Source organism: Dreissena polymorpha, chromosome 5, assembly GCF_020536995.1.
Source record: "Dreissena polymorpha isolate Duluth1 chromosome 5, UMN_Dpol_1.0, whole genome shotgun sequence".
Lineage (NCBI taxonomy): Eukaryota > Metazoa > Mollusca > Bivalvia > Myida > Dreissenidae > Dreissena > Dreissena polymorpha.
In genome coordinates, this window is record NC_068359.1 from 7,425,142 (window position 1) to 7,443,587 (window position 18,446).

The window sequence follows — 18,446 nt, forward strand, 5'->3', positions numbered from 1 at the left end:
TTCCATTGACAGTCATGTAGATACCAACTGTCTATGCTATTTTATATCAACCGCTACACTTCCGATTGACAGTCATGTAGATACCAACTGTCTATGCTATTTTATATCAAACCGCTACACTTCCGATTGACAGTCATGTAGATACCAACTGTCTGTGCTATTTTATATTCAACCGCTACACTTCCCATTGACAGTCATGTAGATACCAATGTCTATGCTATTTTATATCAACGCTACACTTCCCATTGACAGTCATGTAGATACCAACTGTCTATGCTATTTATATCAACCGCTACACTTCCCATTGACAGTCATTTGGATACCAACTGTCTATGCTATTTTATATCGACCGCTACACTTCCATTGACAGTCATGTAGATACCAACTGTCTATGCTATTTTATATCAACCGCTACACTTCTGATTGACAGTCATGTAGATACAAACTGTCTATGCTATTTTATATCAACCGCTACCCTTCCCATTGACAGTCATGTAGATACCAACTGTCTATGCTATTTTATATCAACCGCTACACTTCCGATTGACAGTCATGTAGATACCAACTGTCTGTGCTATTTTATATCAACCGCTACACTTCCATTGACAGTCATGTAGATACCAACTGTCTATGCTATTTTATATCAACCGCTACACTTCCCATTGACAGTCATGTAGATACCAACTGTCTATGCTAATTTATATCAACCGCTACACTTCCATTGACAGTCATGTAGATACCAACTGTCTATGCTATTTTATATCAACCGCTACACTTCCCATTGACAGTCATGTAGATACCAACTGTCCTATGCTATTTTATATCAACCGCTACACTTCCCATTGACAGTCAGTAGATTACCAACTGTCTATGCTATTTTATATCAACCGCTACACTTCCATTGACAGTCATGTAGATGCCAACTGTCTATGCTATTTTATATCAACCGCTACACTTCCCATTGACAGTCATGTAGATACCAAACTGTCTATGCTATTTTATATCAACCGCTACACTTCCCATTGACAGTCATTGGAGTGCTTATACTGACTACTGTTGTTATTTTTAGCTTGTCCCAGACCCAAAGAGCAACCGTTGCAAGGTGGTGATTGGCAGCTGTGAGCTGGAGAAACCCTACAAGGTGTATGTGGTGGCTGTACCTCAAGGTAGGTCCTTACCCCGCCCCCCTCAACCCCATACTGTAGGGGGGTGCAAACAGGAACAAATAACAAGGGGTAAAGTTAATAATTTTTGCAGTGAAACTGTTTAATGATGAGAATTTAGAATATTTTCAGCATATAATGAAATCAAATATAGATAATTTAGTAAAACAAGCATATCATCTGTAATTTATGTGTTAAGTCCATTACCAGTGTTTCACTACCAAGTATGAAGTAAACTTTCAATCCATGTTTTATCACCTTCTTAGTTTAAAGTTAAAAAAATAATGTCATTTAACTATTATGAAACTTATTTGTAGACCGCAATGCAGTATTTATTATATTGTTCGCGCTTATTTTAAAATGCACATTTAAATTTAGTTTTGCATGGCCATTTTGTTTTTTATCAGTTTGATTTAAGTAAAAATCGTTTGATGGAGCAATCTAAAGAAACCATCAAGTGTTTCTAAAATGTGTGCTTTTTGTTGAAAGTTTAACATTTGTCATACTTTTTTTATTTGTTTTGACAGAAAGTGCCAAAAAGGGGGTAAATAGCTTATAAAACCAGGAATATAATTTTAGTGTAGATTTTGTGTTGTTGCGTTGCCAGATCTATTGTTTTTCCTGAAAACCCTTATATTCAGGGGAGTCATGTTTAGCGGATTTACTTTTCCTGGGGACATTTCTGAGATTCATGTAAAACTTGTACCAGAAGGGTGTGAGGGTTTTGATCGATTATCACCCAAATCTATGGTGATTGACAAATCAGTTTAAATCTTATTTTAAATGTGAATGGCTAGCAACTATAATTGCAGATATAGATATGAAAGCAATCCAAGTGTCTGAATGGTTAACCCTTTCAGTGCGGGAACCGAATTTTAAAGGCCTTTGCAAACAGTTTGGATCCAGATGAGACGCCACAGAACGTGGCGTCTCATCAGGATCCAAACTGTTTCTATTCTGATAGTATTCTTTGAAAATAAAATAGAAGGAAAATGCTAATTTTTAGAAATTCTTGCCAGACGACATTTTAGCAGACGACAAATTTCCCAGCATGCAAAGGGTTAAGGCAATAGGCCTTTCCTGGAAAGACAAAGTTTCTCCATTGTAAAAAACTAATCGTGAACAGCTGATTCCGTTGGTTCTTCTTGAATACTTAAAGCTTTTAATGAGTACAGTGGTTACAGCAACCCAGAGGGATATGTATAGCAGGGAATAAGAATATTGCAATTATCCCGTGGTAAAAGTGCGTACCATCTTTAGGAAGTAATCATTCAGCAAAAATGAAAGATTGCCAGCAATGTTCACATTGATTAAGAGACAAATTGAGGAACATTTACGAATTCACCCCCAATAAATACTGCTAAATTTGAAGCCTAAGTATGAGAAGTTAAAAAATGTTTTGAGAAAGAAATCTTGCTAAAGTCCTAATAGTTAAACTAGATGTGTTTATTTGTATGTTTATTTTATCTTGTTGTCCTAAATCTTTCGACAGAATTGTCCTCGACTCTGACTTCTCTTCAATCACACCCTTGATATTCTGACTTCTCTTCAATCACACCCTTGATATTCTGACTTCTCTTCAATAACATTCTTGATATTCTGACTTCTCTTCAATAACATCCTTGATATTCTGACTTCTATTCAATCACACCCTTGATATTCTGAATTCTCTTCAATCACACCATTGATATTCTGACTTCTCTTCAAACACACCCTTGATATTCTGACTTCTCTTAAATCACACCCTTGATATTGGTCTATTTTAGTAGAAAGCATTGTACTTTGAAGATAGAACATTCTATTTTATCTGTTTGCCTGACTGATTATTCAAACAGCTGTAATGGTTGTAATACAAACAGCTTTTATGACTGTATGAGTCAAACGACTTTTATGACTGTATGATTCACACAGCTTTTATGACTCTATGATTCAAACAGCTTTTATGACTCTATGATTGGAACAACTTTTATGACTGTATGATTGGAACAGCTTATATTACTTCATGCTTGGAACAGTTTTTATGGTTGTAAGAGTCAAACAGCTTTTAATCGCTGTATGATGTAAAAAGCTTTTTTGACTATATGATTTTCAACAGCTTTTATGACTATATGATTCAAACAGCTTTTATGACTATAATTCAAACAGCTTTATGCTGAATGATTTGAACAGCTTTATGACTGTATGATTCAAACAGCTTTTGTGATCATATGATTAAAACAGCTGTTATGGTTAAATGATTCAAATAGCATTTATGGCTGTATGATTTGAAAAGCTTTTATGACTGTATGATTCAAACAGCTTTTATGACTATATAATTCAAACATCTTTCATGACTGTATGATTGGAACAGCTCTTACATGCCAGACGTCCCGATCTCGGCGGGACAGTCCCGCTTTTTGGCCCTTTGTCCCGGCGTCCGGATATGAGACGATTTTTCCCGACATTCGTAAAAAACGATAAAGGTCTATAGGTTCCCAATAAAATTCGCTATTCAAGCTCTGTTTCGCTAACACTTACCACCGCTAATCCCTTTATTGCCCCCAATTAAACAATCCGATTCTACTTTTCGTGTGTACCAGTGTTGTTTATGACACCTTATCAGTGATTTATCGGCTAATTATTGATTTTATCATGCATTCACACCATGGTGGTCTTCAAGATAGTGGTCGCTTATTGCTATTGATAGTTGTATTATAATGAAATAAATGTTTGAAAATGTGTTTGTTTTTGTCTTTGTTTGAAACGGTTTACAAAACAATTGTTTTGTAAAATTAACTCTACGTCATTAATGAGTCTTTTACATTCAATGTTCAGTTCCAAAATAGCGGGATAATCCAAATGTGTAATATACCAAAATCGCAACAAACAGTCCAATAAGTGATACCAATCCTGTCTAGTGTAATTGGGTGTAATTGTAATAAAAACAACGAGGTGCTATGCATGACAGTTTGACTCTACTCCAATTTAGCTAAAAACAACGAGGTGCTATGCATGACAGTTTGACCCTACTCCAATTAAGCCGCGACAATTGACAAGTACAAGCTGCGCATGGATACATGCTTAAAAAACATCGCAACAAACAGTAAAAGTGGTACCCATCTTGTCTTGTGTTTTTGTGAAAATCTGGGCCATAGAACGGTTGAGGCGTTGTTGGCAGTGAAAATGAACACAAAGACGGTTTGCTTCCACCAAAAACCTACCACGGAAATGTGTACGGCCGCGCATTCCGTGTCAAGCTGATGTAACTGTTCGGAAGATAGTTTACTGTAACCCGTACTGTACTGGATAGCCTCCCCTGCGTTAATGTTTGCCATTGAAAGTAATATAATGAGTATTGTTGTTGTAATGTTCCAGATTTTGTACTCTAAAAAGATGAATATTATCTTCGTTGTTTGCTATTGTCTTATTTAATAAAACTGTTATTGTTATGTTTAAGATTTCATACTTCATATCAGATGTTTTATGTCTTGAATAAAAGTATCAAGAGTTTTTGTTAGTACTATACTGACTTCAGTAAAGGTGGAATGATAGATCGTTTAGGTGTCCCGACAATTTTTTATGGAATGTCCCGCTTTGGACCTAAAAAATTCTGGCATGTATGGAACAGCTTTTATGACTGTATGATTGAAAAAGCTTTTATGACTGAATCATTGGAACAGTTTTTATGACTGTATGATTGGAAAAGTTTTTATGACTGAATCATTGGAACAGTTTTTATGACTGTATGATTGGAACAGCTTTTATGGATATATTATTGGAACAGATTTTATGACTATATTATTGGAATACCTTTTATGACTGTAGGATTGGAGCAGCTTTTATGACTATATTTTGGAAGGCCTTTTATGACTATATGATTGGAACAGCTTTTATGACTACATTTTTAGCTCACCTGTCACGAAGTGACATGGTGAGCTTATGTGACCGTGTGATGTCCAGCATCGGTATGTGGGTGCGTGCGTGTGTGCGTCTGTCAACAATTTGCTTGTGTAGACAGTAGAGGTCACAGTTTTCATCCAATCTTTATGAAATTTGGTCAGAATGTTTATCTTGGTGAAATCTGGGTTGGGATTGTATTGGGTCATTTGAGGTCAAAAACTAGGTCACTAGGTCAAAAACTAGCTCAAATAACAGAACAACTTTGTGTAGACAATAGAGGTCGCAGTTTTTCATCCAATCTTTATGAAATTTGGTCAGATTGTTATCTTGATGGAATCTGGGTTGGGTTGTATTTGGGTTATCTGGGGTCAAAAACTAGGTCACTAGGTCAAAAACTAGGTCAAATAATAGAAAAACCTTGCATAGACAATAGAGGTCACAGTTTTCAGAGGTCACAGTTTTCAATCCAATCTTTATGAATTTGGTCAGAATGTTTATCTTGATGAAATCTGGGTTGGGATTGTATTTGGTTAGTCAGGTGAGCGATTCAGGGCCATCATGGCCCTCTTGTTGGAATACCTTTTATGACTGTATGATTGGAACAGCTTTTATGACTTTATGATTCAAACAATTTGTATGACTATATGATTGGAACAGCTTTTATGACTACAGGCTTTAATGTTTGAAGCATGCATTTTCTGATTATAAGTTTGTGTTTGTCTGTTTGTTTTTCGTGAAAACTGTGAAAATCCCATTGCATGGTTTTATTATTGTATTCTGTTGTATAATTCTTTTTGGCAGTTTCCTTATCATTAAATTTAGTTTCTTTAAAACTCATATTTCTATGTTTGCCTTAGAAAGACGTAAGAATTGCTTTCAAGTAGATTTGAGTCTGACATGATAATATATAGTTTTCCTGATAAGAAAACAGATCTGAGAATGAGAACTATTGAAGGCAATTTGAAAAAAAAGAACATGATTCAGGATTTAAACATTCAAATTGAAACAAATTTTTATATAATTGTTTTTTTGTGAATGCAAAATTTAAGTTTGTATATTAAAACAAAAAAAATAAATTGTCCACGTGTTTTGAGCTCTTTCCCATATATGATGAATTGACCAACTTTATTCCGACACAAATGCATTCCTGATGGCTTAATACATAATTTTAATTTATAAACAGAAAATATCAAGATAATGTTAACATGTTTACTCAAAAGTTATTAAATAAGTTAGATCTGTAATAAACTGACCTGTATGTTAACCCTTTCAGTGCGGGAACCGGATTTTGAAGGCCTTTGCAAACAGTTTGGATCCAGATAAGACGCCACAGAACGTGGCGTCTCATCAGGATCCAAACTGTTTGCTATTCTGATAGTATTCTTTGAAAAAAAGTAAAGAAAATGATGATTTTAGAAAGTCAGCAGACGACATTTTAGAAGATGACAAATTTCCCAGCATGCAAAGGGTTAATAAAGGATTCAGTTTGGGATCACTTTATTCTCCATTGTTTGATGTTCTAAATTTGTTGAGTTGAATTGACCGTTTGCAGAGATTCCCTTTAAAATCTATTAAGCAATTAAAAATACAAGGTCTTTATTATTTAAATGACCCAAATTGAAAATACATTCCTATGCTTAATGTTTTTTATGGGTTTTGACGTATGTAGGTTTAGTTGTTAAAGACAATGTGTCTGCAAAAACTGTGGATTTATTAAAATAATGTTGACATTTGATTCTTACACTTTGGCATAGTTGTTGGATGTCAAATTCCTGGCTTAATCATATTGGCCTAAAAGCTGAAACAATGTATTTTTTTAAAATTTGTGTGTTAAATTACGTTTGAACTCATGTCAAGTCTTACTGGTGGTCGGCAGCCTGGTTAAATTACGTTTGAACTCATGGCATTAAGCTGAACCATGAAAATCCATGAAAATTTGTGTCAAGTAAATATATGTGAACAACTCTCTGGGAGGATGAGTCTTAATGCATGAAGTGTTGCCCCACATTAGCCTGCGCAATATGCAGAGAGTCTTAATGCATGTGCATGAAGTGTGGACCCATATAAGCCTGTGCAATATGCAGAGGCTAATCAGGGACACACTTTCCATCTAAACTGGTTTAAAGTAAGATGACTACCCACACGCATTAGACCCTGTTTTCCTAGAGTGGTGATCATATATATTATCTCTTTTCCAATAATCTACAAACTTTTCTTAGGGTTTTGACCCAAGGAGGGTAGATTATATATCCCATAGCATGTTTTCAGTGATATAAGCTATAAACTTGTATTATCGCCAGACACAGAAGAGGTGTTGATGTCCAACACACTGGAAGTCAGTCTGCCCCTCAACACCTCAGAGATACAACTTCCTGTGAAAGAGGCACGATTTGACGAGGCTGAGCTATATTTAGAATACCTGGACATCAGCCAGGGGTCTGGATACCTGCCCGCCATGGACAGTGAGTAGTGGCAACTCACCTGTGCTGGTGTTTGCCTTCCTTCACTGTTTGAATTAGATTGCACAATCATCATGATATACATTATTTATTATTTTTTTTTATGAGTAGAATAAACACATTTTTGTTATTTCCATCACACACAAAAACTTCTGCTACATTCAAAGTATATATTTTTCTCAAATGACAGCATACAATTCCAATTGAAAGTTGTCAACAACACATTTTTCTAATTAAATAAATCACAACATTTAGTTCATTTCCCTATCCAGATTTATAAGTTGAACCAATTTCCAAGTCAATGTGATTCCCAATATTTATTTATTTTAAACACAGCAGTCATTGTGTTGGTTGGTCAACAAAAAATTTCAAATGTTTGTTCCTTATTTGTCTGCTACCAGTGTAACTGGGTGGGACAATAGGTTTACATCTGGTCTGTGCATGTGTCTGTCTCTCAGTATCTCCATGTGTCAGTCAAAATATGGATCCTGCAATCATTCAAAAAGTTGTTAAGCTAGGTTGATGGATATTGGTATGTGTATAGAGGCCCAAATGGGGAATATTCATATTGTTTCAGTTTTGTTTGTCAGAAAAAAATGTGGTTGCTTTGTAAAGGGAAAGAATTGAAAACTAAAAATCAGGATGCTTTTATACCTCAAAAAGTATCCAAGCAAGGCTGCTGAAACTTGGTAATATGAATAGTGGGCCATATTATATTTAAATATGCACTTTTTCAGAACAATAATTTGGTTGGTATGTTTATGGATGCAATGAGTACATAAGTTTGGTTGATTCAGTTTGTTGATAGAGGGCCATATGGGGAATATGCTTATCATTTATGTTTTTTTGTCAGACAAAAAATGTGGTTTCTATGGTTACAGAAGTGAGTGAAAGCAAAAATCTGCATCATGTGACAACATAAATGGTACTTAGATTTGGTTGATGAAACTGGGAATGTGGATACAGAGCCATACGGTCAATTTTCTATTTCATATAATTTTTTGTCAGACCAATATTGAGATTTGCTATGGTTACATAAATAAGTGATTCATCTGCATTGGTCCGTTAATTAAAGGTTTTTGAGCACTGTTTGTAAAACTTATGGAGCTCCTGTTCTCATTCCAACAACAGCAACTAGGTAGGGGCCTGCTATTGGGTCTGTTACAAAGCTTTTGTTTTCAATTGATTAAATTGAAACTTCACCATGAAGTGTAGACATCTTTTTCATTCCAAGTGTTCAACACATTTTTAGTTATTTAACCTTAAATATAGCTGACAAAAGTACCGGTTTTTATGTCCCCCATCCACTATAGTGGGGGACATATTGTTTTTGCCCTGTCTGTTGGTGTGTTTGTTTGCCACAACTTTAACATTTTGCTATAACTTTTGCAATATTGAAGATAGCAACTTCATATTTGGCTTGCATGTGTATCTCATGGAGCTGCACATTTTGAATGGTGAAAGGTCAAGGTCAAAGTCATCCTGCAAGGTCAAAGGTCAAATATATAGCTTCAAAGTGGCGCAGAAGGGGACATAGTGTTTCTGACAAACACATATCTTGTTTTGACAAAGTTCTTGTTGTTTTTGTGCTTGTTCTCTACATATGATTGTTATTATATGATAATACAACGAGGTTTGAAATATGAAAAATAATGTCACATTGTTTAAACTAGATTTGTTTATATTACCAGTTCACCACATGAAATTTACAGACATACATTCCCATAAACATACTAAAGAACTTTAAGTCTTAAATGCAGTGTACCGTAATAGCTCTATGTTTTCGGACACTCTAAGTTTTCGGACACCCCCTTTTTAAGCAAAAATAATTATTTTTCGTGACTCTTTATTTTCGGACACACGAGTTTTCGTCCATAATTAATGTCTCTAAGTTTTCGGACAGTGAATTTTACACCGATATTTTACCAAATTTCGGTCCTGTTTTCGATATCTAATGACACTTCGATCATGGGGTTTTACAACCAGATTAACATCATAAAACATGGATGGTGCATGCCTGAAGGCAACGGACCATTACATATGCGTTATTGGGTAAATAACCTTGTAAACCGGTATTAAACAATGGTTTCGCCCGATAGCATAAGCGTTATGACAATAACCAGGGGTAGTGCCAATTAACAGTTCCAATATCTACCGCAATGGTACTACCCCATCTCAGTAATATAACTGCGACAAATACTAAACGCTTCGAAGTGTGATGCACCCTATTGCAAGTTTTACGAACAATGGAAGGTGTTAGACAACAAATTCTGAAATGAACAAACAAAGAATTCATAGTTTGCTTTTGTATTGCGTTAATTACAGGTTCATACTAGCGTGTATTGGTACATCACATGCTCATCTTTGAACTCGTTTAGTCAAAGTACAAACTTGTAGTAACTTTCTGTCACATAAATGAAGCATTTAAAATAATTTAAAATGCAGTGCAAACATATATAACTTTAATTTATACTTTGCGGCATGGTATTTTACAAGCGCGTGCTATTACTGGTAGTCGTTGATACAATTGATGCTATTTTCGGACACTTCAATTTTGGACTCTAAGTTTTCGGACAACTGTATTTTGTGAATATTTTTTGTATCTAAGTTTTCGGACATGAAAAGAAATAATTATTTTTACGTGTCCGAAAACATAGAGTAATTACGGTACAACTATTTTATTGAGTATGCTTTACAAAAACAACACCTGAAACTGAAATAAACTTATTTGGTATTTTCCTTTAAGCAAAAACCCTGCTCTGTTTACTTTGTGACAGCATCCAGCAGGCTCAATGAATCTCGTATCTCACACATACTAAACGAGACCCAGCACTCTCAGTCTTCACTGCATATTCACGCCCCAAAACACCGCAAATGCACTCCTTCGCCTGATGAGTACTCCCACAGATCACGTCAATCACTGAAAACTCCGCCTGTTGTGTGGGAGTCTTCTGCTAAGGGAAGGCAAACTCCACCCAGTCAGGGGCAAGGTAGATCACTCCTGCTTGCCAAGGAGTCCCGCCCTCCCCCTGTCATGTATGATGCATCTGGTTTAGGTAATTGGTAAAATGAGTGGAAAAAACATTAACATTCTCACAACTTTTCATATTGATTGAAGACTCTTGATTTTCTTGAGTTTTATAATAATCATGCTTAGCAATAAAATAACACTCTCCTAACACTATTGTTCATATTGCAGAATTGTGGTTGCTTAAATTTCTTGCTGTGTGTAATTGTAGAATTGTCTTTGAAAATCAATAAATAACATTTTACCTTTTTTTTGTCATTAATGCTTATTCTCTACTAATTCTTCTTCTGTTTATTATAATATTGGCCTGAACGCTTAAGGCATGATGAAAAGTATAAAAACTTATGTTTTATTGTTAGCAACCATTCAAAGACTTCAGAATTCGTCCTTTTTGTCAGCGTAAGTGATTGTGTTACGTGAGAAACTGTGTTCCTCCCAGCTCTAAATAAAGCCTGCTTTTCTTCATTCGGTTCCTTATCCTAACTACTTAAATCATTTGTTGAGGATGATGTGAAGCATGACTTTGCAGGGATGGCTGATCAGGCTGATGGTGTGGTAATTCTCGCACAGCTTGAGGTTGCCTTGTTTGGTAGGGGGATGACCAGAGACTGGGTCAACTCCTTGGGCAACTTCTTCTCCGCCTAGATATTTTGGCATAGTGCAGTAATTGTTGCAGTTGTTGCCTTTCCTTTGTGCCTAATCAGCTCAGAAGGGACAGTCTGGAAGATGTTCCTGCACACTGCCTCCTCCAACTCTGTCCTGAATTATGGACAGACTTTCGTCATCTGCTTTTGGTGAAGTATTGTTCTCAAGGTGATTGGAGTCTGGTTGAAGTGGGAAGTTACAGAGGTTGCCACATTATTCAGTCCACCTGTTAACGATGGCGGCACTCTCTGAGGTTCCCATCAGCATCTGCTATAACACTGGCCTTAGGCTGACTGATCTTCATTAGGTGCTGAGGGTGCTGTAGGCCTGTGGCCTGTGGTCAACTTTTTGTTGAATAAATGTTGATAAATTGCTCCTAAATCCACTCCTCCTTGGTCTCTCTCATCTTGTTTCTCAACTCCCTGTTCGCTTTTTGATTTTCTGTCCTAGAATCCAGGCTGGTGTACTCAGATCTCTTCTTTTGTCAGAGGTGCATGATCTTGGTCCTGACCCATGGCTTGTTCATCCTTTTTTCTACCTAAAGAACTTCTTTGGCAGATGACAGTAGGACATCCTTGATGTTATTGGTTATGGTGTTGATGTCATTGTTTAGGATGTTCCGGGCTGCAAACTTATCTGTGCTTGAAATGCCTCTGTTATCTCTGGATCTTTTAGTTTCTTCAAGCTAAATCTAACACGAGGAGCTTGGTGATGTACTTGTTCTTTTACTTAAACAAATGGTTATGAGCACGCACTAAGTGATGGTCACTGCAGATGTCTGCCCCAGGAACATTGTTATCTTTGTATTGTTGATGCTGTACTTGAACCGTTGGGTGCCAGTATGAAATTGATCTTGTTGTGTAATTGCCCTTTTTGGAGCATGCCAAGTCCCTGTTCTGGACAGTTTGTATGGGGTAAAATTTTGACCAGGGTAAGTCGGTGGCTTCTGGCAAACTCAAGAAGTCTCTGTTGTTGGTCTCTCATAAGCTTAATCTACCTACTGTCCCAGACCAGTCTTGATAGGCCTCTGGTCCAACCTTGGTATTCCGGTCACCTTGGACAATCAGGATGTCTTTCCACTGGACCTTAAGTATGATGGGCTCTAGTTCTTCATATAACTGTGCAATATCCTTGTCTTTGTAGTTAGATGTTGGTTTATAGACATGGAGGATGGTGATGTTGTGAGGCGTGTATGTGCTATTTTGGAATCGTAGTTAACAGCTCTGTTTCCGCTGGGCCTGCTGTTGATATAATCTCATTCACCTTAAAACAATACTACCAGGGGTTGGTTTCTTGTTTTTGAGCAACAATTAAGTCAGCTTTAAATCATTATTGCTTCAGATAAATATTATTTATTAATTTAATGAACAGTTTTTTATTATTGACTTTCACTAATAGCTAATGTTAGTTTCAATCTTCAATTTGTTTATCGTCTGTCATTTGCAAAGCTTATTCAAACTTAATCATGTTTATACATCATGTTTTGCTCAAATGTGTGACCTTTGTGAATTGCTTTACATTTGTGCTTTGAAATAGACAGAATTACATTATATTTAGTTTATGACTTACCATGTTTAATGTGAATATTTATTTATTTATTGTGTTGAGATTTTTTATTCTTTAAGTTATTTGGGGACTATGTAACACTACATTTACACTTTTATTTCAAATTTCCATATAAAGTTGAACTTTGTTTCCTAAAAGTTGGTGGGAGTTCACAAACTTCTAGACCACTGAAAAATATCTTATTTTGTGTTGTTTATGTTTTATTATTTTAAGCACATGTTTTTCACAATTCTATCATTTTAAGAAATCTTATTACAATAAAATCTTACCTAAGAAAATCAAGCCATCATAAATGCGGATTTTTTCAATACATTATAAATAATGTCTTCCAATTTTTATCTTACGCAAATTAAAAAAAAAAAGTATTTTTTTAGCGTATGCAAGGCTATTATTTTGTAAAGCCCATAGTGTATGAAAATAATGCTCTAATGAAATTTGGGATTTCAACTTCAAGTAAAGTATAGTTTCAATTATTGTGTTATTAAAATCCATAGTAATGATGACAATTGCACTTTAATAAGACATTATTTCCCTTGTTCAGATGAGCAAAGACAGAGGGCACCACCAGAGCAGTCACTGGAGCAGCAGAGATACAAAGGTAACAACCAATCAGAATGCTCTTGTCTGCTGCTTGGTGAAATGATAACCAAACATGTTCTGAGACTGACCTAGAACAAAGGATTTTTCAAAAGCTTCTTTAATGTTGGCCTTTTCCATTGTAGTATATCATTCTTTATGAAAGCACTCGGTACAGTCCAAACCATGCACTAGGTACAGTCCAAACCATGCACTAGGTACAATCCAAACCATTTTGTGTCTGCCAAAACTTTATTTTGTTACTATACTGGCTCCATCTTGGAATTTCGTGGATATAATTTGTCATTTTCTTAATGTAGTACTACATTGTGTTAATATGAATAATACAATTAAGAAATCTGGAAAATTATATTTTCAAAGATATTGGCTGATGTTGTAGAATGAATAATTAATGAGATACCCTAATATTAGTAGTGTGGCAAATATTGAATAGACATATGAGTTTCCATAGCCTCTGTGTTTAAACAGAGTTCATATAAATAGAGTGATGAACCTGTGAAAGATTGTTTTACATTAAAGTTTGAACAAATAGTGACTGATTTGTGAATAAAAGGGTTTTTATTTTGGCTACTTGTGAAGAACAAAGTCATACAAATTATAAATACTTGTTTTATATAGTATTAGCTATTAATAATTTGATAAATAATACATTACATACATATATAGAAAATAGCCAGAGCATACTTATTTTAAAGACTTACTTAGTGTAAGAAATGTGTGAAGAAATTTGGGAGGTAGGAATCAAATATATAATTGAAATCTAAAGATGAAGTCTACACTGAAACATATCAAGTTTTAAATAAATAAGAACACATATTAATTTTTTCTCGTAGAATCAAGTAGTGGTGGGAAATCTAGGAAACAGTCAGATTCAGTGTCATACAAATATGGAGGTCAAAGGTCAAGGTCACTTGGAGAGGAGGGAAGTGAGGATGGTAACCAAGGTAGAAGTTCCTTGGAAACACATGTGCCAAAGAATTTGCAGGGAGAGAAAAACTCATTGATGATTGCTGAAGGCAAGATGGCCACTCTCAAAGGCCTAAACCTGCAAGAGCAGAAACAGAATAGGGCTTTGACCTTTAAAACTGTGTGTCAAATCATTTTAAAATTCCTAAAACAGGAGAAAATTCTTCGAATTGCAATTGGAGGTCAGTTCTTAAAGGGTAAACAACCAATCAAAGTCAACTTGAAGCGCTTAAAGAGTTACATCAAAACAACAAATGCATTTTCTGAGGCTCTCTCACAGAAGCGGGATATAGAATTAAAGGCACCTGATACTGTCAGAGATAGCAAATTGAAACAGACCAGGGTGAGCAATGCACAGAATATCATCTCAAACATAAGGCAAATGAAAGATCTGCCAGTTAGGAGGGGCGGGTTTATAAAGCAGCCACCGCCACCCTCAGAGCCATTGAAGCAGCAGAGAAGGCGTTCCTCTGTCTATCCCACCTCTGGATATGATTCTGAAATTGACCTGACGCCTGAAGGAAACCACCAGGAATACAGTCCTTGGGGCCCGCCGGCCAGATGGAACCCTGGAAGGGAGTCCAAAAATCTTTATGAACCCAGCGATGATTATAGGCAGTCTCATTACTATGGTTACAATATGGGTTGGACCCCTCGTGGCTTTGACCCAAGAGATGAAAATTTTAGGAATGTGGAAACTGATCGATCTTGTTATGCAGAGGATATTCAGAGGGAAAGAAATAGACACGGAATATTTTCTAGGGCGAGAGTTCCAGAATATGATTATGATGAGTACGAAGAAGCTGAGTATGAGATGACGCCACATGGAAAAAAGTACATGCTTGTGCCCAAGGGTTTGCCTTGGCAGAATCAATGGCATCAAAGATCATCAGATGATTATCAAAGAAGACCCATCAGTCCGAATGAAGATCGCTATCTGCAACTGTATGATAACACTGTGGAAGGTCCACCTAAGTACAGAGGGTTGAACAGAAAAGGATTATAGGTATCATAGAAGGCCACAGGACAGAAAAGAGACAAGAAATACAGATGATCAAGCACAGAATGGTGAGCCATACCATAGCATAAAGAATGCTAGCAGAAAAAGGAGTAAAAGTGACGAACGCAAAAGCCGCAATACAATGTACAGCCCATCAGGAAGAAACAATGATGATGATATTCCTGAGGAATTTCGACGGCCAAAGAGAAATAAAGAAAGGGGCTTGGGAGCACAAGATAAGGATAACACGGCTCTGAGAGGGGGAAATAAAAACCCTCGTGAAGAAATGGCCAAACTGCAATCCATTGCTGTGTACGCTGCTGCAATGGGTGGAGTAAATGACAGTGCAGGTTTGTGATCGAATGTTGTCATGGAGATCGCGGTATCACTACACACATGCATGGAACTACTTTTGTATGCACTATATATAAAAAAGTGGTGATGTGTTGAGGCATGTGTATATTATTATGTAAATTATATCACAATTTATGTTTCAGGTGGTATATGTTACTAATTTGATATGTTTATTTTTATTATATCCAATATTTTGTTACAGGTTTTTTGTTTTCTAACAAGTTTTTTTCTGTTTTGCATGTTTAGTGTATGTTTTATTTAATTATTTATACAGCGGATTTAAAACGTGGCCAAGTGCATTCTAGAAGAATAAACTTCATTGGATACGCAAAGGGTACCAACTGCACATGTTTTCATCACTGCCCTGAAGTTGTCTGTAAAATTATGTTCTTGCCTTTTGTCTGTAAAATTATTCAAAATTATGTGATGTCCATTGTTCAGTACAACTCAGTCTTTTGTAATATTTTGTAAAGCAGGTTGTCTTTAAATGAAAAAATAACAAAGTCCAACAAAGTATGAATTAAAAAACAACACGAATTTAATGATTATAAAATGACAAACTGGGACATACATCATAGTTATTACAGACAAGATGGCAGGACAAGTTTTTCACTGTCCCCTATATTTCTTATGATATGACCCTTTTCTGATATATAACGTGCTGGTGATTTGGAAGTTGTAAATTTACCTGGTTAATGCTTTTGCTTTAAATATTCTTTTCAAAATTATTAGTTTTATTTATTTATTAGGTACTCAATAATGTTTGCAGTTGTTTTACTGGATAATTATGTATTATTTTGTTAAGCGGATATTGGACAAATGAGAAAAAAAATGTATCTATTAACATGTATTACTACTTTTTCCTCAGTTTTATAAAACGGATGTAACATGTTAAAATGGCTTTTAGTTTATCTTTTATTTAACAAATATTCCAGGTGATTTTATTTTTCAAAATGCTGAATGCTTATGTGGTTTTGTCACATAAAGATCTAGTAATTTACACAAAAACCAGAGATGATTTATCATGCATATATTGTGGTATCATGGTGCTGTAATAAGTGATAGATTTATCATGTATGCATTGTGGTAGCTTTTTAAAAACAAATGATAGATTTTTCATTTATGGTTTTTGGTATACTTTTGCTGTGATTAATGATAGATTTATCATTTATGGATTTTATAATCATTTTGCTGAGATAAATGATACATTTATCATAAATGCATTCATTTCGATATCACTTTGCTGCAATATTTGATAGATTGATTGTACATTCTTTGTGGTATCACTGTAATAATTTGAATAAAGTGTGTCATGGAGAAACCAGCATGAATGCATCTATATAGTGTCATACCGAATCAGAGGAGCCTGTCTAATCCAAGACATCATTTATATGTGTACTGTAGATTTATATTTAAAGAGACTTCCTTGAAACAAAAAATAACACTAAAGCAAAAGAATGTTTGCAAGTCAGCTGCACGTACTGATCTGATATGGCACTTTACTTAGTTGCATAAAGCCGATTGTTTTTTCTTACGGCATGCCACATTTTCAATCTGAATTGAAAATATGTTTTACACATATGCATACATTTAAAATCTATTCAGTCTAAAAAACTGGTATTTCTTGTATAAATTATTTCAATCAAATAAAACATGTTTGCTCCTTATGTGACATTTATACCAAATTGACCTTGTTGTGTAACTGTCTATGGTGGTAACATTTCACTTAAGATAGTTCCCACGTAAGTTGATGCAACTGTCCTTTAATACATCTGGCACGCACATCCCATGGTGATCTAACTGTTGCAGGACATCCCATTCTAATAACCTCCACTGAAGATGGTAAGTCATGTACCCCACCCACTAACAAATTGCTGTAAGAAAGGAAGTCCTGTACCCCACCCACTAACAAATGGCTGTCAGAAGGTAGACCACTCTGGTCAAGTCTGGGCCTGAAATCACCTACCCATTCTTAGGTGTACCAAAGGACATAAGAAATTTTTTAGTTAAAGCGGTATGTTTGAAGAAAACTGTTCATTAATTTTCAGACTTTCTTTTTATCTGTCTCTATTCTTTATTGGAAAGAATGGATTGGTGGTTTAACTCCCAGGGACTAACATTTTGTAGTTGAGAAAACAATGTTGCTTTATTGTTTTTTACAGGATTTCCAAAATTGTTGAATGAATTTGTCCTGAAGTATTAATAATGAACATCCTCATCAAATATTATATTAATAAAAAAATCATTTTTTGATGCACACTTTGTAAAATTACAAATACAGTTAACAGTTTTTATAGTGAAGTTTTAAATGTGTATTTGTCATGGCTGACTTATCATTTCATTTTCATAAGAAATGTGTAATTGAAAGTGTTTATAGAGAAGATTAAACATATTTTTTTTTATTTTACATGAAAATGGCTCTTGCATACTATGTCACTAAAGGAAAGTCGAGAAATATCAGTAGTAAAGAATGGAGGTTGTCAGTTTTACATAGTCTTGAATTCCTCGATATAGAACGAAGCCTGTTGTTTTCATTTTATAAGTCATACAAGTAAACAAAATGCATTTCTTTTTAAATAAGAAGAAATGCATAATTTTTCCTTTTTTCTTTCATGTATGTTTATTTTTATGCGACCACAGAGTGGGGGGTAATTAAGCATTGCACTTGTAGGTCTGTTTGCCCATATGTACATGCAAACATACCAAAGCTAGTGTTTTGAACTCCAGTTGAATGACCTTGTGTTGATGATTTGAAAAAAAGGGTATCATGCTTTGATAATAATGGCAGA

At 35.3% G+C, this 18,446-nt stretch overlaps 1 protein-coding gene across 1 annotated transcript in view; it reads left to right on the forward strand.

Moving 5' to 3' along the window:
* Positions 1–18,446, forward strand: part of LOC127831684 (uncharacterized) — a 126,025-nt gene that overhangs the window by 34,909 nt on the left and 72,670 nt on the right. The window contains 2 exon segments of the mRNA XM_052356705.1: positions 13,282–13,338; positions 15,932–15,991. Of these exon segments, the coding sequence (XP_052212665.1) occupies positions 13,282–13,338; positions 15,932–15,991 (117 nt within the window).